Source organism: Buteo buteo, chromosome 15, assembly GCF_964188355.1.
Source record: "Buteo buteo chromosome 15, bButBut1.hap1.1, whole genome shotgun sequence".
NCBI classification, from domain to species: Eukaryota; Metazoa; Chordata; class Aves; order Accipitriformes; family Accipitridae; genus Buteo; species Buteo buteo.
The window spans coordinates 26,419,168-26,443,549 of NC_134185.1; the positions used below are offsets into that span (position 1 = coordinate 26,419,168).

The 24,382-nt window shown below is 41.4% G+C and overlaps 1 protein-coding gene across 1 annotated transcript in view; it reads left to right on the top strand.

The window, feature by feature from the left end:
- The window catches only part of SLC35F1 (solute carrier family 35 member F1), a 253,824-nt gene that overhangs the window by 186,064 nt on the left and 43,378 nt on the right, over window positions 1-24,382 (top strand). Inside the window, exon 3 of the mRNA XM_075046836.1 lies at window positions 13,953-14,080. Coding sequence (XP_074902937.1) covers window positions 13,953-14,080 — 128 coding nt within the window. The remainder of the gene's footprint in view (window positions 1-13,952; window positions 14,081-24,382) is intronic.

Genomic DNA, 24,382 nt, shown 5'->3' on the forward strand with positions numbered 1-24,382 from the left:
ACACAAGACAGCACTGATGGTTTCCATTTTTCAAACTAAAAATGGCTTGTTACTTACTCCTATATAGAAAACAAAGCTAAATCTATATGCCTAAAACCAAAACAAATTGTTACTAATGCCATAAACAGGCCTAAATCATCCCATTGAAGTTGTCTTCTAGCTGACTTAGGAGTAGCAGAGATCTCCCATGCAAACGCTGAATATTGCCAGGCTGAAATTACTGACGATATGTGTGTGTTATTGCATACGCATGGAAGATGGTAAAGAGCATAATGATAAATTGATCCACTCCATAAGATCATGGAAAGGCTGTCTGTGGTTTTCCATGAAAATCTTGAGAGTGAGAGAGAGAGAGGAATGGAGAGCAGGAAAACAAAATAAAAAGAAGGGCTTTTTGAACGCCTACTAGTGCACTTGTGGCTACTTGTCAGCTACAATACTTGCTTGGGGATTGATAGAGATCTCATGATCATCCTATAAATCACAGGGGCTCACAGATCTTTATAGGTTGTTTCTACTTCTTGCGTAAGCCCAATGTCACTGCTAGCAAAGTGGATAAGCACCCCTTCCTATGCAGGTACTGCATGTATGGTTTTAACAGGTGAATGCGTATTTCCAAGCAGCATAGTTATGTCCAAGTGCTCCTTTCATTCTCTTCCTTTGCCATCTGTCTGGCATGCTGAATTTTATGCCATCAAATATTAATTGCCTTTTGGCACTTTCTCACTAGAAGAGTTCAGCCTGGTGCTTGCAGCTAGAAACCCACAGCTGTGAATATCCCAAGGATCTAATTCACCTGGGCTGCCCTGCATAAATTTCACCTGAAACCTGTGCTCACGTTACATAGCTCGTCTTACTGTCGGCGGTAAAGTTGGCTGAAAGGGCTGAGCCTTCACAGCAGGAATGCATTTCACAATTTCCAGGTCTGTTCTAGAGGATGTAAGCTGGAGACCCCCAGTGCTGCTTCCACATCACGGGGCGCCCTGCCTCTCTGCTGTCGTGCGCTTCATGGGACCGTTACCACACCACACAAAGTAGGTGTACCTCATCCTCACCCAGGCTGCACTCACTGGACAAATGGCTGCAGAAAGTTAAGGTCATCATTCTAAAAAATTATGACTGTGTATTTAAGTATCAAAGAATGGGAACAGTTTTGGGATGTTCAGTGGTGCCTTCGTTCTTTGTTGATGGGGTTACAGAACCCTTGGTTTTCCCTTCTATATTTCAGGGGTCAGCAGCAGCTACTACCTCCTTTTCCCGTCAAGTTCACGTGCAAGTTCATCACCTGTGAACTGTCTTCCATTTAAAAAATCCATCCAGGTTTTCTTTACAAGAAGAAGGTTTTCTTGATGCTAGATGCCACCCAGTGTTTTATGGGAATTATCATATTAACTGCATTATTATTCTACTTCTGAAAGCTTATTATTCTACTTCTCTCACAGTCTGGGGCTGTTTTACTGTTGCTGGCAAACAAGATTTCATACTTAGCCATCATGGCCTTTATGACGAAGTTTGAGTCTTCCCCACTGAAAATGAGGTAACATCTTTTCTCCGAGAGGGTCAGACAGCCTGCTCAGGCTTTCTGACTGCCTGATCTTGTGTGTTACACCTTCATTGTGCCTGTGCTGATGAGTTTTCTGAAGAAAAGGGATTAGTATGGTGATGACCCCTACTTTTGGGATGGTTTTCTCTTCTTGAAGCATTGTGCTGACGCATTGCTCAGCATTGGATGCATCAGTACAACACTCTCATGTACAAAATATCAAAAATACTCTCTCTCTGGGCTTTGCAACCCTCAGTGCTCTGTGGCTTTTATCAGCAGCTTGTGCTCGGAAGGTGCATTGAGTCCCTCTCTTTCACGTGCTGAACAGTTGTTGCACGACTGAACTGCCCCTGGGCTTCCACTGTGGAATGGGGGAAAGGGAGAAAAATGATGACTCTCTCACAACTGGATCGATGAAATTGTCGAAGAATATCAGTAGTGTCTGAGTGAGATATGCATGCTTGTAAGCATAGGAAGATGTGCTCCTGAACAAAATGGTAGATGGTAAAATAGTAAAGGTTTTGTTGGTGTAACTAACCAGCTGGATGTGTAAGGGGGCATCCTGTAGGTGTGATACATGGTCATAATTCGTGCATTAATGGTTGGATACCTCATCAGCTGATGGAGTTTCTGCTTGGATATTAATTGCACATGATGCAAATTCCTCTTACTCTAACCCTGCAGTTTCACAGTATAGAACTTCATGTTGCAGTTATCAGCCAGAATATCTTCCTAACACATTAGTACTTCCCCTCCTAAAAAAGGACTCGGGCATATTTCTAATTAGCTGTTATTTCTCAACGTTGCGGAAAAGCTACTGTGTCAATTACTGTTAAAGCACAGGCAACACGGTAGGGTAAACGCCAGTGAGGTACCAGCAATTTGCTTATAAATCAGGATTCATGTAAAGGAAACGCTTTTCTGTAATAAGGTTGCTCATTGCGAGTACCACTGCTGTTTATTGCTGGAGATTTTTTGAGCTTTGTGGCAATCAGCTGCGATCAAGAGAGGAGCAGTTACTCCTCACAGTTCCTGTGTCAGCTTTGCGTACCTCTCAGCAGTGTTTTCAGCTACGCGGTCTCTTGAATTCTTGGGGGGGAGGAGTGGAAGACGTTTAACTTTCGGGGTGCCCTGCTGAGCACCGTGTGATGCAGTACTGCATGTTACAGGAGAGTTTACAGAAAATGACCGAGACTGGCGGAGGTGACAAACACCAAGTGCTGATTATTTCAGGAGGGATCTTAATACACCATTGCGATTTACTTGCATTTATCCTGAAGCCAAAATGGGGGGATTGGCTGCTTCTTCCAGCAGCTGCCACCCCACTGATCTCTTCTTGCCCTCCCAGGACTCCAGCTCTCCTGGGACTGGACCCCAGTGGGCACCAAACTTGGTTCTGGGCAGCACCTGCTTACGTGCTGGCTCCAGATTCTGCCCCTGGCACCAGTTCTTCCTAAAACCACCCTTGGCTTTTCCAAGATGCACAGTTCAGTTTCATACTGGATGAATTACTGGAGTTTCTCTTATTATGGTAGTATAGCAAGTGTAATACTAGTCTTTCAGTGATTAAACAGCAGCACAGTGGCATTAGCTCTCCTGCTACATGATACCTGAGGATCTAAACTACGACTTTTTATTGTATATATTTGATGAGATCCTGGATTTCTCTATCATACTTTTATTGACGATCACCTTCTACCACGGAAAGATAATACGTGTTATCTTCCATTAATTACTGTTTCAATACCTTAAGCATGCACACAATCTCCAGTCATCAGTAGCAGTAGATGCATAATTCAGGTTATAATACCACTGACTGAATATCTCTCAGTTTGTGCATCGCACTGCAGGTAATTTTTGCCAGACTTTTGGAGGACTGCAGACCTCCAGCTTGCTAGCATAGCATCTAACTGCTTATCAGTCCCAGTCTCAAATTCCTCATTATTTCGGTTGCACAGCTACAATAATTAGATTCTGTATTTTTCAGACTTCATAGTCTAGCTTAAGACTACACTAGGCAGGGACACAAAATTTCCTTTGTCTGTAGGTCTTTGTTATCATTTTGTATGCCAGTCATTATTTTGCTCAAAAAACAAGACCAGGTGAGGTTCAGTCCTTGCTACAAAGCTGCTTTGACCGATTTACTGAAGCTAAGCTGGTACACACTGAGCATTAATTAATGTTTAATGTTCTACCTAGAGCAAAACAATGTCTGAACTGTATTGCACCAGCTTGAGCCGCTCTCCACCTTTCTGGGTATGACTGTACTTAGGTGCTAATCCTGACAACTGCGCTTGTGAAAGCTGGCAAAAATACACAAAAATGTACTACTCTGACTATACGTGTGCTAGAGGTGCTTCATAAACCTACAAGTTGTCTTGTTGCAGAGTTTGAATCATGGAAAATTTGTATTTTTCTTGTCAGAAATGCTGGAGACCTGGCTCCATTTCAAAGTTTTTTCTAGTCCAGTTCTGGCAGCTCAGGAGGAAGGGAGTGCATTGCATGCCTGGTGACTACCCAGGATGGAGGGCTTCTCTCCATCATTCCTGTTGTCCCCAGATTGCTTGATACTTTATGTAGATATAATAGGGATATATAATGCTGACCTATTTGTCTGATGCTAATATTGCTAAATTTCCAAAGGTCACATCGAGACCCCATTGTTTTAGGCACACAACAGGTTGGCAACAAAATATCACCTGATCCAAACAGCTCATCATCCAAAAAAAATCTGGCCTGATTTCTAATCTTAATGGTCATTCTGGGTAACTCATTCAGGATTAGTAATAATGAATAGCCAGTTTCTTCAGCAGAATTGCCTATAAATAGGCAGCTATGTGATGCCTTATGCCAATTAATTAGCATGGTTCAGTGATGTTTTATGCTTCTAGTAACATACATCAGTAGTCATGCTGTAAAGGATATAAACGGGGGGGGGGGTTTAAGTACTTTTGAGCATTATAGGTGCAACATTGAGATTTCTGGTGTGTGTGACTCCTGAAAGTATCATGAAATAGGCAAATTATTGAATGCACCAGCTCTGCGTGTTATTTGAAGCCATTGTGTTTCACATATTTCTATGTGCTCATGCCTGCATTTTCTCTATTCTTAACTGGGTTTACTCATGCCTTTTGGAATTACTGCCGTGCATAAAACAAGGTGCTCGTGCTGTGGCCCACAATGAAGGAGCCACAATGGGTTGGTGCGTCTTGCATGCTTCTCTGGAGCCTCTGCTGCGGGTCACCATGGAGACTAGAAGTGTCCTGGACCGGCCCCACAATTGCTTTAACCAAGTGGCAGCTCCTACACTTTCTGCTTCATGTGTAATTAGTGGCATTTCTTGAATCATCTGTGGTTGTTCTGATGTGAGGCTTTTACTATAACACATGATGGCAACACATTCCCAAAGCTTCTATATTCCTCCAGGGATAATATTTAGTATTTAATTTGGAATTTTAGCAAACTTTATTCCAGTTCACCAACAGCGGTGTGAGGAAAGTCCCAGAAGGGGAATAACTCTGCTAGCTTTTCCCATGGCTGCTACCACAAATAGATACTCCAAGAGGACCGAGTGCATGTTTGCAGCCTTTTAACACAGAAGAATACTGAAGTACCTCTAGAGATCACGGAGCATCTGTAAAGCCATATTTATCTTGAGCCAGCCAGCCCTAATGTATTCTGAACTCTTCAGCTCTCCCCTTGGCCCTGGGCAATGACGTGAAATAATGCTGGGTATTGGGATTTTATTTTCAGTTAACGCTACTGACTCCAGGTGAAGTTTTAATTCTGCCAGCAGTGCTTCTTTAACAGCAGCTTCCCATCTTATTCTACTTGAAAATGTCCTTTTAAATGTTAGTTTAGCTCTTGCTAGACTAACAAGAATTGCCACAGTACACAGTATAGGAGTGCGTAGGCGCCCTTAGTGTTCATACCACAAAAGTCAAGACTCCCATTTTCAGTTATTAACCAATAGCCTTTTTCATCTGAATAGTACTATCCTCTTAGTCATCAGCAGACAGATTTCTTCCTTTGTAGATACCTTTAGGTTTCATAGCCTGTAGAAAGCAGGTTCTCCGTCATGCTTACCACATATTGTATACAGTCCTGCCTTGTATTTCATGCCAGCAGCTGCTACTAGGTAGTGGTTCGGTGAGCCCCAGAATCGGCATCGCCTGATCTCTTAGGGATTTATGTCTCTTGTTGAATGAACTGGTGCTTAAAAGATGCAGAGTCCAGACTCTGGTGTCTAATAAGTAGTGAGTTCACCTCCAAGCCTATACTTAGTGGCAGCAATGTTAGGTTTTCTCTCTTCTGCTCAGTTACCTATTCACGATAAACCTATAGGAACTAGTGTCTTTGCATTCCGTCAGATTAGATTTAAATTGGATCAGTGTGTTCAAACGTTATTGATAGGGAACAGAGAAAGATACACACTCCTTGACTTCCTTATCCTCTTGTTTTTGTCTTCTAAAGACAAGGCTAGAAATTCAGCTTCAGTTGGATCTGTTTGATCTATGGGTGGTTAATAGTAATGACAATTTGCATTGTGTCTTTTTTTTTTTTTACTATCTCAGGCAAATCTCATGCTTTGGGGAATATACTTTATAGGAATCACGAATAATAAGTAGATAATTCATTATTCATATCTGTCTGCTGGGGGAAAAAATGTGGTAGGTGGCTGGACCAACTTTTTGTAATGAGTTGATGAAAGGGAAAAAAAAAAAAAAAGAAAGCTCATGCACCCTAACTGATTCCTCTGCCTTAAACAATGAACATTATTTCTTTTAAGATTATTTGACTTTAAGTAAGTCTTGTGAATATGATTAACATGCCCAAGATTATCCAGGAGGATAAATTATTCATGCAAATTACACATTTATAAATGATACACAGACATATATACAAATTTCTTTAATTTCACTAACACTCTGGTAAATTTGAAAATGAGATTTTTTCTTTCTTCTGAAAACCTTTCTTTGCAGTGCTGTAAGTAGCTTCATACTAGATAAAATAGGATAAAGAATGAAAAAAGGGCCTGACTGCAGAGCTTACAGAGTAAAGGAACAGGATTGGTTTAGAATAGAATAGAATATTTTGGTTGGAAGGGACCTACAGTGATCATCTAGTCCAGCTGCCTGTTTTGAAGTAGTTGTGTGTGAGAGTGAGCCAGGTTTAACCCTAAAAGCTGGAATACTACAGTGTTAGCTCAGAGGTAACTTAAATCTGAGAGTACTGTAGATCAGAAATCAATTTTGAAAATTTCATGCATGAAGACCTAAGGATATAATCAAATCTCGGGGTTGAGGGAAGGCTCTGGCTCCTCGATGTGCTCATGTCCCTCTGCATTACAGAGGTGCAAGTACTTCTCCCAGGACACCGTCTGCCATTTCAAGAAGGGTGCTTACCCAAGTTTAGGCTGGGAGATAAAACAACTTAAATGAAAAATTTGTGTGCTAGGCATCACAGTGTTTTTTATCTTGACATTTTAAAGGGCTGGGAGTTTAGAGGTCTGATTTTTGAAGCAGTACACTGTTCAGAGGTTTCTTCAGGTCTTACATGGTTCTTGACGTGCTCTGTTTCTTGCAGTAACCTATGGCAATAGCGTACAGCATTGTATCTGCCACCAAGGGAAAAACTGTATGTATAGAATCTAGTGGGCGGGCAGGTGGAGAGAAACTGAGGCTTCTGCAAAATCGCCAGCTACTTTATTGTTGCAGTTCTAGTTGTAATTTACTCTTAAAAGTAAATTGTATGAGCAGTTATCTCATGAAATAAGAAGACATCTGAAGGTTATCAGATCTAGCCACAGAGCTTAGGCTGGATCAAAATCAAGGCACCGGCAATTAATCCTTTCATATTTTATGAAAATGCATGTTCAAATTCCTAGATCTGACTTCAGCTGTTACGATTTACATGCAGGGTGAAACCAGACTGATCTGCAAAATCTCTAAAAGGAAATAACAAGTCTAAATACTTCAGATGAGCTTGTAATTTAGTAACTGGAAAGCTATGTTGTGTCATGTTAATAGGCTAAGCATATTATAGAAAAGAGGAGGCTCAAAATGACAAAAGCAGCAGACAGAAGGGTACAAACCTTACCTTCAGTTTGTGTTACTCCTGTGATAATCTGGAGATCAAAGGTTATATAAAGTACGTTTTTCCAAAGTGCCAGCCAAATAAATGTTAGTATGATAGGTAGATGGTCAAACACTACGGAGTTGAAGCAGACAACGAAAACAAATAGAACCCTTTCAAAACTGAAAAATCCTGTTGATTGTGACTGGTACATAAGATTTACTTCCTAAGAAGGTGAAGACACGTTGCCGTGACGTAGCTCACCCCCAGCAAGGCGTGCGCGCCAGCTCGTGTCCTGGGACCGCGTTGCACCTCAGCAGCATCGCCCCTTGCAGGTTTGCTTCCACGCGCGCGGCAGGACGACCTGCAGCCTCACTGTGCGCCGCGTATCCGCAGCGAGGGTGGTGCTGGGTCTGTTCAATCACTGCCCTCACCCTGGGGCGGGTAGGACGCATGCACGATTCAGCCTGTGTCAGAGAAGGGGATAGTTGTCCCTTGCCTGGATCCGCTCTCGATTCTCACCTCCCACAGGACTAACATTAATTTGGTCACAGACTGCTCAGGACATGGTCTGAAAATTGACCAGAAAACCCCAAATCTTTGTTTCCAGGCAGTTCTGTGCCCTGGTTCACCAGAAGCACCGGTGCTGGCACAAGGGCAAGCGTCAGGAACGCGTGGCCAGCATCTGGAGAGCACGGTGGCCACCCACAGCAGGGGCTCGGGGCTCTTCCACCAGCGGCACGTCTGTGGGTTACGCAGTTTTCCCACTGCAGCAGAGGAAGCAGAAGGGAGCTCTGGATAAGATCAGGTTGGATAAGATCAGATGTTCTGAGGAGGCAAAAGGAGCTGAGATTATCTAAGTCTCCCAAAAGGCTTACTGAAAAGGTAGTATAGGACAAAAGCAGTGCAGCTTATAAGCAGTCATCCGTAAGGTGAACAGAGTATATTCAGGTGTTTTGTGAAGCCAGGCTGGAGGAGCGTTCCTGTAAAACAAATTTATTGTGTAAATAATTAAGCAGTGGTGGTGTTTTGCCTTTAGGCAACAGTATTACCATAAAGTAGTCATCAGTAATACAAATAGATATGAGGCGATAACCCATTTGGGGTCTGAGGATTTAAAGCCACACAGAAGAGGGACAGTTCTCGTGAGCTTTGTGGAGAGCTGCAAACCTTCTACGACAGGCTTTAAGTCCCCTGAACCAGCAACTTCACCAAGCAGGAGACATGCAAAGTTTCAATCGTTCAGGCATGGGAACCTCTTGGCGTAGGAGTACAGAGATCTGTGTTACCCCTACACAGTGTTACCCCATTCGACTGCCTCCTTCCCTGGTCCTGCGGCAGGGCTGGATGACTTCAAAGGCTGTAGAGAAACAACGTTTGGTACTGGTGAAGTTCTGTATCTGCAAGACTCGCTGTAACGGGTGAAAATGAAAAAGAAACAATTATCCTGTAATTGTGCTTTGTAACTGAGATTCCTTTTGTTTCAAAGAAAGTGATAACAAGTAAATTCTGGCATAATTTTCATCCTCTGTGAGACTTTTGCTTCTGTACCATGTAGCACTTGTCTCTGGCACTCCGGTCCGGCGTTCCCGGCAGCCCTCCCTCTCCACTCTGCCTCCCCCCTGCAAGTCTCCTGCACGTGTTTAGATCCCTTCTGCTGAGCTCTATAAAGCAGAAGGAGAGCGCAGCTCCTTTGATGATCTTGATCTAAATAGCAAGTTGTCATCTGAACTAAAAGAGAGAGACTGCAGCAGATGAAAGAGAAGCAATATGCTTATTTTCTGGTCTAGCAGTGCTGTTATTCTACCTGTGTCCCAAGCCCATACACAAATAATTGGGAATTTGCTGTCTTAATGGCTGTTGGGTTTTTTTTATTGTACCTCTGCGGCTGCGTGGGTGAATGTGAAAAGGGTTTTGCACATGTATATATGTATTTTTGGTAGACACTGCACAGCTAAAGCCTCTTTTAATTTTCTCACTAATTTATTTTTAATTTTGTAACCCCCAGGGGTAAACCCTTATTATATGATGTAAAATCTTCTCTTCTACCAAGCAGCTTATTTGTTGATTTTTAATTTGAGCCAGCAGAGGCAAAGCTGTAGCTTTTTTCCAAACACTGAGAGTTCCTCTGTATATATCTGTCAAGTGTGTGTCTCACTGCAAAATCAGTAAAAAATGTAAAACCTAAACCTATCCTTCTAGAAAGGGCAAAGAGAAGGAGGTTGTATTTCTCTGTGTTAACAGTATGTTAGACTTCTGAATCTCAAAACATTCTTAACATGCAATTTGATTTTAAATCTACATTGCATTTGGATTAGACTGAATATGAAGGCTTACATTTTCAAAAGCTCAAATGCTGACAGAAGTTAGGGGTTTGTTTTCTGAAAGGGCATCTCCATCAAAAGATGGCAGTGTCTGAAGATGGCATTACTGTGTGCACTCACATAAATGCATGTTCACTGACATCAATATGTGCTTTGGCTCACTGGAAATGTTGCCTTTTAGCTAACCTGAACACTTCATGGTTTAATATTTGTTTATATGACTGGCTGGAGGCCTTAGTCATGGTCCCATTGAGATAATAACAAACACACATGACCTGACATAATCTCTCTTCCCCTTACATTCAGTGGGAGAGATGTTTATTTTCAAAACACTGATTATCTCATCCTAAACAATTCACCTGGAATACGTTAGGTGAAAAAAGCTTTAAAAATGCCTTACCAGCTAGTTCAGGTGTCGGCATCTACATTCGGTCCTTCTGGCCTACAACGCTTACAACTCAAAAGACCTGCATAATTAGTTTGCTTTGAGTTGTCATCAAGGAAAATAAAAAAAACCAGGTTGTGTCTTTTTTTCCTAATTAAGTGTGATATTTTTCCCCCCACTTTGTTTTTATGCAAAGGTGATGTTTATTTCTATTCAGGATGTAGACTTTTGAATGAAGCTCTTGATTCCCTCTGCTTCTCATTTTAGTTTCCCCAGGTTAAGGTAAGGCTTCCCATTTGCCTCCCTAACTCCCATTTCCCTTCTCCTTGTCTGAATTCCCTGAGGATACCATCTGTGACTGCTGGCCAGGCTGCCTTCCACTGCTGCTTTCTACTGGGCCACTCTTGCAAAAATGTGACATTTGAATATGGTGGCTTTATTTCAGGCCCATGTCAAAACCAGGATTCCACCTGCCTCTTCCTTGATTGTCCGTAGCATTGGACCAACACTCACTGCAGATGATCATCTTCTTTCTCCTGCCCTTCTCCCCAGAAAGTCTCCCACTTTAGAAGGGTTTCATTCCTTGCTATGAGTTGTGATGACAATGCCAAAGAAATAACAGTCCCCAGATTAACAATGTTGAACGTGCATTGCTTTTTGCTCAGATATACCCTCAAATGGGGTCTGTCAGTTCTGCTAATGCTTGTAGATCTGCACAACTGATACGTTAATGATAAATGATAATAATAATGTGGGCAGAGGGACCCTGGTCAGAAGCCAGACCTTTCTTACACACTAAATAACAGGAGATGCAGCAAGTGAGGGGAAGCGAAGACTAAGTATGTTCCACAGAGAAAGTTGTAGCTCCTGCACAAGATTGTTTTCCAGGAACAAATTCTCTATTTTATTTCTGTCATGCTGAACGCCTGTACATCTCTCTGCTTTCCACTGGGCAAGACAAAGACACTTGCTGTGAAGCTAAACCAGTGTTCATCAGAGCTGTATAGTGCCTGCATAAATTCATTTCAGCATTGCTTTTTGCTTTGCCCAACCTTCTCAGCTGAAACTGGTCTTTTGCAGTTTGGAATATCTCAGAGCTGTATATCAAAGATAAAATACCGCTTGCCAAATATTTTTCTTATTTCTGTCATTAACGAAGAAAGGATTGAGAAAGCAAAAGAGAGACGCATGTATGTCAGTTAAAATTGTAGAAGATTTAATTTCCATCTTTGGAAACTCTGACTTTACCCCTTAGTCAGAAGTCACGGCCATACATTTGTATTTAAAGCTATCTTATTTGGCCACATCTGAGCAGTACAGTGACCTGTGCTTGGAAATTGAAGCTGGAGAAAGCGAGCACTGGCAAACCAAAGACACCAAAAGATCCTCGAGGTGTGTCCTTGCTCAGGCAACCTAATGCCAGTGCAGTTCTTGAGCCTGCTGCTTCCTCCTGCTTTGTAGGTACCACCAAGGTCCTACTGTAACAAAACCAGATCCAAGTGGGATTTTTGCTATTGGAACAGAGACTGCAGTTTGATGTCTTTTGATTTTAAACTTTCTCTTTACAGTTGAAACGAAAAATCACTCTGAAATGTTAACCATGCCATTCCATTGCATTGATGTTTTCCAGTTGGCGTTTTAAAGGTATTGTCTGGGCAGCATAAAAATTAGAGATATAGTTTCGGTACCTGGAAAGGACCTATCTGCATGTTTTACACTGATTTTAGTAGGAATTAGGACATCTAATCTCAAATGCTTTTTTGAAAATACCTTCCTGAATGTATTTAAAAATAAGATCTAAAATATTCCTCTTTCTGCATGCTCAAATAATCATAACAAATACATAAATGTAGTCATAATTCATGCCTGAAAGGTGGGATTTTCTTTTTCATGAGTTGTCCTGTGAGTCGATGGTAACAGGAAAGTGTGGTATGGTTGAATGTACTGACTCCTTATTTAGGGTCTTAGGTAATTAGCCTACTCACCACCTTGGTTCTGCTGTTTCTCTGCTGCTTACCGAAAGAAGGAGAAAGATAGAGAAAAAGAGAAGGGAGGGAAGGAAGGAAAGCTTTTTAGCATTTACAGTTTTGCACTCAGTGTCATTATCACCATAATAAATAATTAGGTTGTTGCCTAATAATATCCCACTGGAAGTGTGTATATGTAAGCATCTGTTAATGAACAAACATCAGATGATTCAGATATTTCAGATATTTTGTTCAGGTAAATACCCATTCAAGTCTCTCAGTGGGGCCAAGATTTAACCTCTTAAGATTTCTGAATCAACTTCTGAAGTAATTATCCATTTTTCTGTAATTGTATCTTATAAGATCTGAGATACTCCTGTGCTATAGAGAGCCTGCCATTTCTGATGGCACGGCAGCCCATATATCACCGGGTCTGTTTGAACCAGAGAGCAAACACACCCGTGATGAAGGAAAAAGGTGAGGGAGAATTGGGAAGCCTGGGCAAGTTTGGGTAGCAATTGACAATAATGTTCCTCTTCTTCTGTATTTTCCACCACTCACTTTGATGATCACAGGCAGTTAGAAAGGCTGCAGCAACACAAACAAATCTCAGAACAGTGGGTTTGTTTTTTTAACTTGCAAGACAGTTTGAATTCCATTTATGGTACCTTGGCAGTACAGGTCAACCCTACTTGGATCCCAGTTTAGGCTACAAACTCCTAAAGACCTCCAGTCGTACTGCGTTCAGTCACAGTCGGTATGTCCGGCCCCTTTCACAGTGGCATCCCATCATGTCTGGAGCTTACTGTAATGCAAATAAGTAACAGGTTTGCCCACCCTCACTAATGAGCTGGTTTCTTTGGAGCAGGGAACAATAATAATCCCTAGCCTAGCGTGAGGAATGCTTTGACCTTTTGAAGGTTGTGGGTTTGATCTGCAGGCCGTATTGTACTGTCAGTCTTCACGTGGTGGAAATTAAGTACTGGGTGATTGGCAGGGCTTCTGTAGAAGGCAGCAAACCTGCCTCCTTCAGATATTGATCCTGGGAGCAGTGCAACCTGTCACGTAAAATCTGTTTGTCTCAGTGCAGCCTTTCTGTAAACAAGTCTGATATTTTGAACCTCTAGGATTGTAATAACCGTCCTTGGAACAGGATCTGATTTCTGCCCAAAGGTGATGCTGTTACTCTCCTGCTCTAATATTCCATCATATTTGCAAATATTGGAAATCTCCTGCTCTGGCAAAACCCTCTTGCATCATGTGTGATACAACATTTATCAGTATGTATGGAAAGTATACATGTATGTAATAAACTGCTCTGTTCTTTAGCATTTTATATGTGTATATATGAAAGTAAAACCAAGAACACATTTACAGTCTGCCCAAGCTGCACTTGTTTTTCCTGTTGTTGTTTACATCTTAAGCAAAGGGACAATCTGACCTTCACATATTACTTCACCAAGCTGGCTGTTTTAATATCTGCGAGACAAGTAGGGTGTGTTAGTTTTCACCTCCTTGCAGTACCTTTTTATATATGGTGCTTTTCAACTGCATATTGTAAATGCGAGAGATCTTCTAGATAATTTCTCTTGATGGGCAGGTATTTTGTGCATGTAAACCTAACTCTGTTACATAATTCTTCTTGTTTATTACCACAGGAGAAGAAAACTTGCTGGCAATTTTGAAAAGGAGATGGTGGAAGTACATGATCCTGGGGATAATAGATATAGAAGCCAATTACCTGGTAGTCAAAGCTTATCAATACACCACTCTTACTAGTGTACAGGTAAGGACTCAAAGGATCTTCCCTTTTGTGGTAAGATAATAGGCCTAATGGGGTCAATGGTGCAGTGTCCATTGGCATCAGTGCTCTAATAGCTCGTCGCTGCCTCTGTCTTCTGTGTACTTTTTAATGCTGTCTCATAAGACACATTTTTTCATATTGGACTATTTTTATTACTCAGTGTTTTCCAAACCGTACAAAAACATACTGGCTTTCATTTCATTTTCCTGTGCTAAACCATTCATAATCACATGGCATTATCTACTTAATTTGGTCCTTTAAGGAAATATTTTCAGATGGGCTGAAATGGTTTTCTCACTTTACGTTGTACTTGGAAAAAATACAAGCACTTCTTTTAGGATTCCAAAATTAGATCTCAGTGCAAAAGTGTGGTGGGTTGACCCTGGCTGGAGGCCAGGTGCCCACCAAAGCCGCTCTATCACTCTCCTCCTCAGCTGGACAGGGGAGAGAAAATATAACAAAGGGCTCGTGGGTCGAGATAAGGACAGGGAGAGATCACTCACCAATTACTGTCATGGGCAAAACAGACTCATCTTGGGGAAAAATTAGTTTAATTTATTACCAATGAAATCAGAGTAAGATAATGAGAAGTAAAAACTAAATCTTAAAACACATTCCCGGCACCCTTCCCTTCTTCCGAGGCACAGCTTCTCTCCTGAATTCTCTCCCTCCTCGCCCCCAGCAGCGCAAGGGGATGGGAAATGGGGATGGGGGTCAGTTCATCACACGTTGTCTCTGCTGCTTCTTCCTCCTCAGGGGGAGGACCCCTCACTCTTCCCCTGCTCTGGCATGGGGTCCCTCCCACGGGAGACAGTCCTCCATGAACTTCTCCAACGTGAGTCCTTCCCATGGGCTGCAGTTCTTCATGAACTGCTCCAGCGTGGGTCCTTTCTGTGGGCTGCAGTCCTTCAGGAACAGCCTGCTCCAGCGTGGGCTTCCCCTGGGGTCACAGCCTCCTTCGGGCATCCCGCTGCTCCGGCGTGGGGTCCTCCCCGGGCTGCAGGTGGAGATCTGCTCCACCATGGACCTCCCTGGGCTGCAGGGGCACAGCCTGCCTCACCATGGTCTTCATCACCACGGGCTGCAGGGGAATCTCTGCTCCGGCGCCTGGAGCATCTCCTGCCCTCCTTCTGCACTGACCTGGGGGTCTGCAGGGCTGGTGCTCTCACATGTTCTCACTCCTCTCCTGGCTGCAATTGTGGGGTTTTTTTTCTTTCTTAAATCTGTTCCCCAGAGGTGCTACCACTGTCACTGCTGGGTTCAGCCTTGGCCAGCAGCGGGTCCAACTTGGAGCCAGCTGGCGTTGGCTCTGTCGGACATGGGGGAAGCTTCCAGCAGCTTCTCACAGAAGCCACCCCTGTAGCCCCCCCCCACTACCAAAACCTTGCCACACAAACCCAATACAGGATTTTTAGGATTCCATAACTAGATCTGAGTGTAAAAGTTGTCATTAAGTAAAATGAATGTAGTTATAACGAAGTCTTACTTTAATGCAAGCAGTTAGATGTGTTGTTATATAAACAGCTTAACTGCAGCTATCAGAAAGTGTACTCTCCCTTAAAAAATTATACATGCAGTGAACAAAAGCTAGGGTAGCAATTTCTCCAAAGATCCAACCTGTATAATTTAAATACAAAACACAAAAGAATCAATCTTCTTCCCATTTAAGTGGAGAAGTGAATATTAGAAACATTTTTAAGAGACTGGAAATTGTCTGTCTTGGGAAATCATTGCATACTTCATTGCTACTTGTTCAAAAACAAACCTACTCCCTTTTTACACTGTCTCTAAATAACTGGGCAACACTAGGTAGCGTTCAGTGTATTTTACACCTTACTTGCCTGAAGTTTACATTAGAGCCAGTAAAATAGAGGAGCACCAGTTAATGTTCTGCAGAATCAAAGCTAATTAGGAATATATTTCTTCCATAGTTGAAAAGTGATATTGGAAAATACTGAGCTTGTTTAGCTGAGTAAGAAGCAAAACCAGAAGAAAACTGAATTCAAGGAATCTGAATGTGAGGTTGATGCTAAATATTCACAAATGACTCTGCCATCAGAATCTTGGTTTGAGAATTCTTTGAAACGTGCCCAGACAATGTAATACTGCTTTTAACACTTTTCCAAATCAGATTACTCAGTATAGAGCAAAGCATAAATCCACATAAACCTCACACTGTCTGATTTTATAGCTACTAAAAGCCTCAAAGAGAAAAGCAAAAGCTGAATTGCTTCTTTTGCGTGTGCACTCATAGCAAGTAGGAATAGCGGACTGAGCAAGATGATCCAGGTCATTAAATCCCGTCTCCCACAGCCACCAACAAGCACGTATCAGAGGTTCATCTGGCAGGACCCACGAAACACCGATTCCAGAAGATGCAAACCCTCCTGCTCTTCTGCAATGAGCACGGCCTTTAGTGTAAGAGATCAAAAACTACGGTGTGAGGAGGGAGCAGGCAAGAGAGTTCAAGGGCATTGCCTGTGCATCGGCAGGGAATTAGCTGAAATGAGCCACGGTCTCTTTTTAGACTGAGAGAAAGAGGAAGGGTGGAACAGGAGAACTGTCATAGGGCAGAGACAGTGTCATGTCCATTTTAGACCTCTTCCACAAAAAGATTACAACGGAGTTCAGGTCTCTTTCTCACATAGCTTGAAAGAAGGAAGAGAGAGAAGCTCAGATGCCGTCAAGCTTTTTTCCAGGAGTAAAAGGAAAGAAGTGTCTCCTTTTCCCATAGTTGTCCTGGATTGCTCGGATACACATGGTGTGACTGGGAATACCTGTTGCATTTTAAATTCACTTCATGCCTTAATTTGAATGAGCTTCTAAGTGTAGGCAAGGCCAAAGATACAGTGAGAATGGGACGAGTATGAGGTAGTGCATTAAGATGTTGAATCAAATGACACATTTTTTGAAATGTAGCCAAACAACACGCTATTTCATTTAAAGATGAAACAGAAGAAGCTCAGGGGATTATTCAGCCTGAAACAGCATTGGTCAAAGTGCATAATGGGATGAAATGAAGACTGAAGAAATGGAAAGTAAAAGATGGAAAAAAAGCAAGCTTTTCCTAGAATCTGATTTCTGAAGAAGCAAGCAGGACCACTCTCTCAAGAGCATCTTCTGAAAGGCCTGATCCTGCAAGAGCACTACCTCTGAGGCCATAAATGCTCGCTGACGCGTAGCAAGAAGTATTCGGATCCTTTTAGAACTGAGACCCGAGACCATTGCTACCTGCCACAAATCAGCATGGCTTTGACTGAAGGCTGTGGGAGCTATGCCGATATATACATTGATTGAGAATCAAGCCACTCAAGTCAATTCCAGGGGATTTTATTCTCAACAGGTTTTACACCAAGGCTTTTTTGTCGGGGACTATATAAGAGGTTTTGAAATTGTCACTTCAGTAAATGAGAAATCTTGCAGTATTTTTATAGTGGTAGTACATGGACCATTTCAGTAGGAAATCAGTTTTACACCATATACTTTTTTTCCACATGATATCTTTGCTCTGTCATGCAAAACTAACATGCGAGTGTACTGGGCTTGTGGTGCTTTTAGGCAAAAAACATTAAGCTGCTCCCAGCAAAAAGCCAAAGTTTAACTGTAAAAATATACCTTTATTGCAATTGATTTGCAGTTCTGCTTTCACCAAAAAATTCCAAGCACTCAACAGCTTTGTTTGCTGAGTAGCTTTAAACTCTTAGGACTCTCAAAGTTTCTAGTTATAACTCCATCTTTTTTTGTAATTGACATTATCTCATCATGGTTCCTGGAAAAGACTGAAAATCATGCCTACTTTTCCCACTGTTTCACACCCGAGTCTTTCCTATACTTGCCTTTAAAATTCCCATTTGGTTTTGGTCTGGGAAAACAGAATTTTCTAATAAACCTTCCTATACGTCTTTCACCAGATGCCTTCAGAACCACAGTGAAAGAGGCCACAAAGGCAAAAATCAGAAATGAATATGGTACCTAACCTTTACTTTTGGGTGTGCTTCTGATTATTTCAAATCCTCATGTACTCTATAATTACTGTCTGAGAATGTGGCACTCGGCTCCATCATAACATAAAAACAAAGTACTGTGAAGCCTAGAAACACATCATTTTCCCTGTAAAAAAAAAAACAAAACCAACAACAAAACAAACACCCCAAACCTAAAAGTAAAAGACCTCCCTTATAAACTAGGTGACATAAAAAAATTTGATTGAAAACCAATACACTGTTCATGTATCAGACATCAAGGTGTAGGTCAATTGCTAAGGATAAAATGCAAAGTACCCTTTAGGTACCTGCAGTGCAATCCTGGGGCAACTAGATTTAATAGAACAATCCAAGAAACCCACACCTAATTGTGTACATACCTAAAATGTCATAGACATCTAACATCCCCTGGTCTGTGGGTACTAACCTGCTGCTCAGAGCACAATCTTGGGACATGAGAATGTGTGTTTGAACCTCTCAGGTTGCTTCTTCTTTGGTAGCTTTAAGTTCTGGTTCTTTGCATGCCCAGAGTGCTTCTGTATTGATGGAGACAGATGCCTGAATACCTGCCTCCATTTTAAGATTCAAAAGCTAAGTATGCCTACATCAAAGTACCCTGAGGAACTCAATTTGTTTGATGTGATCTGAGCATGCCTCAAGTGCTTACAGAAAGCCTGGAGTGCTTTCCAAATTGCAGGGGTAAAGCTACCTTTTACATAAAGTCATAACTGTTAGAACAGTAGTCCACAGAAAGAGCTTGAGTTAACTCCATCTTAGCTGGGGAAATTGAAACTCAAGCTTCCCACAGCCATGAAAATGCTCAGGCTAGTAGTAAGTGAACACTGTTCTCTAGAGGGTACCTTTAAAAACTGAGTATACACTAGGTAAAAGGCACAGTAGTTTGTTGATGGATCAATTTGATATCCAAACCCACATATTTCAAGAAGTGCCAGAGATCAGTCACTCTTAATGCTCTCAAACGCATGTGTCCTGATTCCCAGATGGCAAAAAACTTGCAAAATGATCTTTAGTTTCTCTTTGATGCTTTAATCTAACTTGCACTAGATTTTGCAGCCTTCTTGCACGTCAGGTGTAGCAAATGCAGAAAGTGTATTAAACGTTCCCATGTACACTAGCACCTGATCCCATGGACTTTTTTTAAAAACCATACCCTTAACTTTCAGGACTGCCTGTGGTAGTTCTTTCCATATTTATCCTAATGGTTTTTAAAACAACCCTGGCGTAGGCCTGTGGTAAGTTTAATAACTATTCAAGAAGGGTGTTTTAACTACTGTTAGAGACACCTTTTACACAGCAGACAAAATTAGTTCCCCCAGAGGGAATTAAAAGATTCTGAAGTTCTTGCAGTTATTTACATCTAGATATTTAATTTGTTTGAAACTACGTTTTGACTTCAACTTCCCTGTACTGCATTTACAGTGTACTGCACACGTACATCCTACCAAGCCCATAATGTCTTCCACTAAGCCTGTTATGATACTAATATTTGTAACCTTTGCTGCCAGGTAAGTGCTTTCTCATCATATCAAGCTGCATTAAGAGGCAGGCTGCCCTCTCCCTTCTTCCCCGTCGTCCCCACATTAATTGGCTCTCCTTTCTGCAATATGATGTTCTGTTCACCTGCACATTACACTGTTGCGTGGCACTCTCTAGAGGTCGTTATCCTTTTTCTGTGGTATGACATCACATAGAAATCTGGACTATTTCTGCAATGCCTTGCAAAGTGGTACTGTAGAATATACATATGATGTCACAAGAAATAAGGCACTGTCAAAGAGAGAGCTATGTTTCCAATTAGCAATTTATCTGGTAATTTATTCCTTGGGCAATCAAGCCTTTGATTGGCATGATGAAAACAAAGGTAGTAAAAGCTGGGATTTATAGACACCAGGAGACAGACAATAAAACTACGATGCTGATGTTCTCAGCTACTCTTAGATCACTGTGAGGCTCAGCAGTACATCATACTTCCAATTACCTCTGGCAGTTTTCATACCTGAACAACTGCCACCAGAAAAGGAAAGGAGTCAGCAGTAAGTGCTTATTATAGGAGTGCTGGATGGCAATAGACTTTGCTTTGTTCTTGGTCCCTATGGACTCAGTGTTTGTTGAGGCAGAAGGTTTGAGATAATTTTGAAGCAAATCTAGGACGTGAGGAGCAGGGGATGTGCAATATTGAAGTTGTTGATCCATCTTGTCCAGTGCCCACTAACACGAAATATCTCAAAACCAGAGATAAATACCACTCCTTCCCTTCCTGCCCCCATCCTGTGCATGTAAGATTGACCATACTTTCCTGTTTTGCTTCAGGGCAGTGAGGGAATACTGCGATGTTGATAAGGTTTGCAGATCAGCATTGTGCAGAAGCGCTGCATGCCATACATTTATACTGAGAGTCTGTGGGGTGTATCTTGCATCTGATTTATCATTGCACTTCAAGTTGCTCTTTTCTTTTAACTGTTACCTGTGGCTCGCAAACCAGCCCCTACAGCATCCTTAGTCTCTGTACAGGCTTTTGGAGTCAACTGAGCTCTCAGCATCCAGAGCTCCTGCCTCTAATGGCAAAATTCACCTTGAGCCAAACTTTTTACTAACATAAATATGCAAAATCTCATTAAAGTCAGTGGACCTGTGCCCATTAGAAGAGCAGAGATTTTGGCATTCTGTGCCCATTTTGCATATTCTTGCAGGTGAAATGCAAAAGCAGAAGTTTTTCTGCAGGACACATCCATGATTTTTCCTAGGCCAAAATATAATCCCCTGCATAGCTTACAGCAGCTGGTGACATGGAGAAGCTTCTAATAATTAACCTTGAGAAAATGGTCTTCAGAGCCCATATCCAGTCATCTTACTTAAAGCAAAACAGAAAATAGTTTTTTTCTGCAGAAACACGTGACTGCTGGCAGAGCTGTCTGCTGTCTTAGAATGATCTTTTTCTGACAGTAGTATGTAAAATCAGAGGAGGAAAGCAATTACAGGAAAGGCCAGTTCAGCGGTCAGTTTGTTGGTAACTCTTCCTGGTATTTGAGCAGATCTTGCATAATCACTGCTGGCGTGCATTTAATGAGAGGGGAGGATGAAGAGGTGTGTCCTAATTTTTTTTTTTAAAAAAAGAGTCAAGATGTAGTCACTCGTGTTGGTAGTAAATAGTGTCCATGTGTAGAGAGTTAAAAGCGGAGGAACTGTGGGTTGGATGTGACCACCACTTTGCATTTAACATAACTTCAAGAAGTCGCTGAATTCCTTCTATGTACACAGAAAGCTGGAGCTGTGATAATCCTCATCTCGGGTGTTGGTGTGTGCAAGTCAGATGTAGGTGAAGGTCTTTCACTAGTGAAAGTTTTGAGGGAGTTTCTGCATCTGCAGGGAAAAAGAGAAAATCCCGAGAACAGATTAAAGAAACCGATAGGAACAGTTATAGAAGCATCGGTCATGTGGCCCCAAGAAAAAAATTAGAAATCTTGTGGGCAAAATACTGATTTAAAGAGGCTTCAGACTGGCAGCACTCAGTCTTCTGGCTTTTATTTCTTCTGTGTCATGGAAATTAAACATTTTTACATTTTTTAAACAAATGACATCACTGATTCTTTCATCCGTCTCCCTACCTGAAGTACCCTACGTTTTGGCTGGGTGAAAAAATTAATAGTTTTTAAATTAATTCCGTGATTATATAAAAACCATGCAAGAAAGTGATTAAGTTATGATGAGATAGCAAATAGAAACACGAAAGGTAAAAAAAATGCTCCTTTTTTATTTTAATTGCTTGAAATAACCCTGTCAGAAATGCTACTAGCATCCACACCTTCCCTGCAGAAGGTTTCAGTCACAAGATACTGTAATTGCCACGCAGTTCTCTTGGCAGCCGGCAGCCAGCTCTGGGAGGGTTCACAACTCGGCTGCTTTCGTACAGCTGAATCAAGTGTGTGTGGTATTGTGCAGGTAGTGCGAAAACTGGAATAGAAAGAGCCCTCGAATGGGCAGCAAACCCTTTCTTCCTTTGAAAAAAACAAAGCAAGTGTCAGAAGGTGTGCCTCTTACTGGATATAGCACTTGCTGTTGTATTAAACTTAGCAGGTTGCATGCTGAAATTCAGTAGCCAACACATGTACTTGACCATACAGGGTTGGACGGATACAATGCTGATTTTAGTGATCCCTCTGCTCTGGAGAGTAGGCTGAGTAGAGAGTGCAGCTGATTCTCCGCATAATTTGCTGGAGGGCAGCGCTAATGAGAAACCCCTAATGTGAAAAAAAGGGCTTATAACTGGGGGAAAAAAAAATCCAACGAATGTTTAAAAAGGGAGATTCAGCTCAGCTGCTCCCATAGGGAGTTTGCTGACCAGCTTTTTTCTTTTTGATATCGCTGCACATCAGCAGGTCACCCTCTATATTACAGACCTTTCTTCTAAAGCTTGCCAGCTCTCCTTTCCAGTGACTAACAGTACATTGCTGCTATAGATGTGCAAACACATGCTGAATTTGTGAGATCAGAGACTGGGTATTTACTGTTAGCAAGAGAGTATTTGTCTATGATTCACAAGTATAACAGAGTCAACGTAATTTAACAAACAAGTAATCAGAGGAAACACTTTTCAACATTGTGTATCGTCAACAGACTTAGATGCAGTGTGATATCTTTTAGGGTCAAATAATAATCTTCAACCTCTACAACAACACAGCATTTTTATGATAGAAAGGCATTTCTGTAGGATGGTATATCAATAGTTTATATATTTTTTTATCCTGTCTTCTAAAGCAGCCCAATTCAGAGCTGTGATGAAGAAAACCACAGATAAATGTGGCAAAGAACCTGGTTGCACCACACACTCCTATCAGTTGTATTATCTTCCCATGGCAAAATAGGAAATATGTTTTCTTTTAGTTTAGCGACATCTGATAACTTCTGTGATTAACAGGAACATTGATTAGAATCAGGTCACTCATTAATTTAACATAATGACAGGGTATAGGCAGTACCTTTTGAATAAGCAATTAAAAAGAAGGAAAACACTGAAGATGATTCTTGGGGAAATACTGTTAAACAACTGACCTTTATGTATTATAAATGAAATTCAAGCTAAGCAAAATTTATCTTTGTTATTGTAAAAGCTTTATGTCAGAAAAATGACAATTAGATATAATGACTAGCTGAAATAACTAATAACAAACAAAAGAAAGAAAAAACAAGGAAAAAAAATTAACAAGAAAGCCCTATTGCAGATCAGGTAATCCACAATCGCACATGTTTTTTTTGTAGAATATATGTGCATATTTCTTCTACTAGACAGGTTTATCTGAGGAAAAAAGAAAGGCAGAGTGAATTTATTCCCAGAGAAATGAAATGTAAAGCAGTACCTGAAAAATAGTTAAGCAATATACACTGGGTTATCTTACTGCTTGTATTGTAGTAATCCAATTTATTTGTCTACCCCATTGTTTAATTATAGGTATAAAAAAAGCACAATTCAAGAATTGTATAATGTCAATGAACATTACCTACATTTAATGTTTATATCTATTGATGCTGCAGTATTCCAAATAGCGATTTGTGGATTAGACCTTGGACTACCAGCCCCAAAGGGGCGTTTTCCAGCTGCTGTCAGTGTTGTTTGTTTGTGACAGGTTCTGTTCATGCATCCCTTCATGTTAGTGCTTAAAAGACACATCTTCACATACTTGAAAGCATAGGTATATTTAAATATTTATGGAATAAGAGGAATTTTTAAAATCTTCCCCTAAAAGACTGTTAGTGGGAATTTATATGTTGAAGTCCACATGCTGTGGGTACGAACAGTTTTTAAAACTGGCTATTGAAGTCACATAATATATCTCATATTCACAAGAAAATGTTCTTTTTGTGTGCTTAGCCCAGAGTAAGTAAAGCAGCCCCCATCAGAGCTCCTGTCCCACAATGAACAGGCAGTGTCATGTCCTGTGTGTAAAGGTGGGCAAGAGGTTCCAGATGTTAGGGGTTAAAACTATCCACTGGGTCACTCTGTGTCTCTTGAGAGATAGTAATTAGTGGCTTAAAGGTGACATCTTCATATTCTTAAATCTAGTCTTAAATCCTGTTTGCATGAGTGACTGAAGCTACTGATTTTACAAAATCGAATAGTTGGTACAGTAACGGCTGGGGTTCACTTACCTTTGCACAGAAAAAAACTGGAAAGATGCTTGGAGATGCTTACCGTCTTACTTAATAAGTGGTTTCTTAAAACACCTCTGTGCTTAACTGTTGTATAAGGCTTTCTGCTCTGTCTTGGGCACAGTTGTCTCCGAGG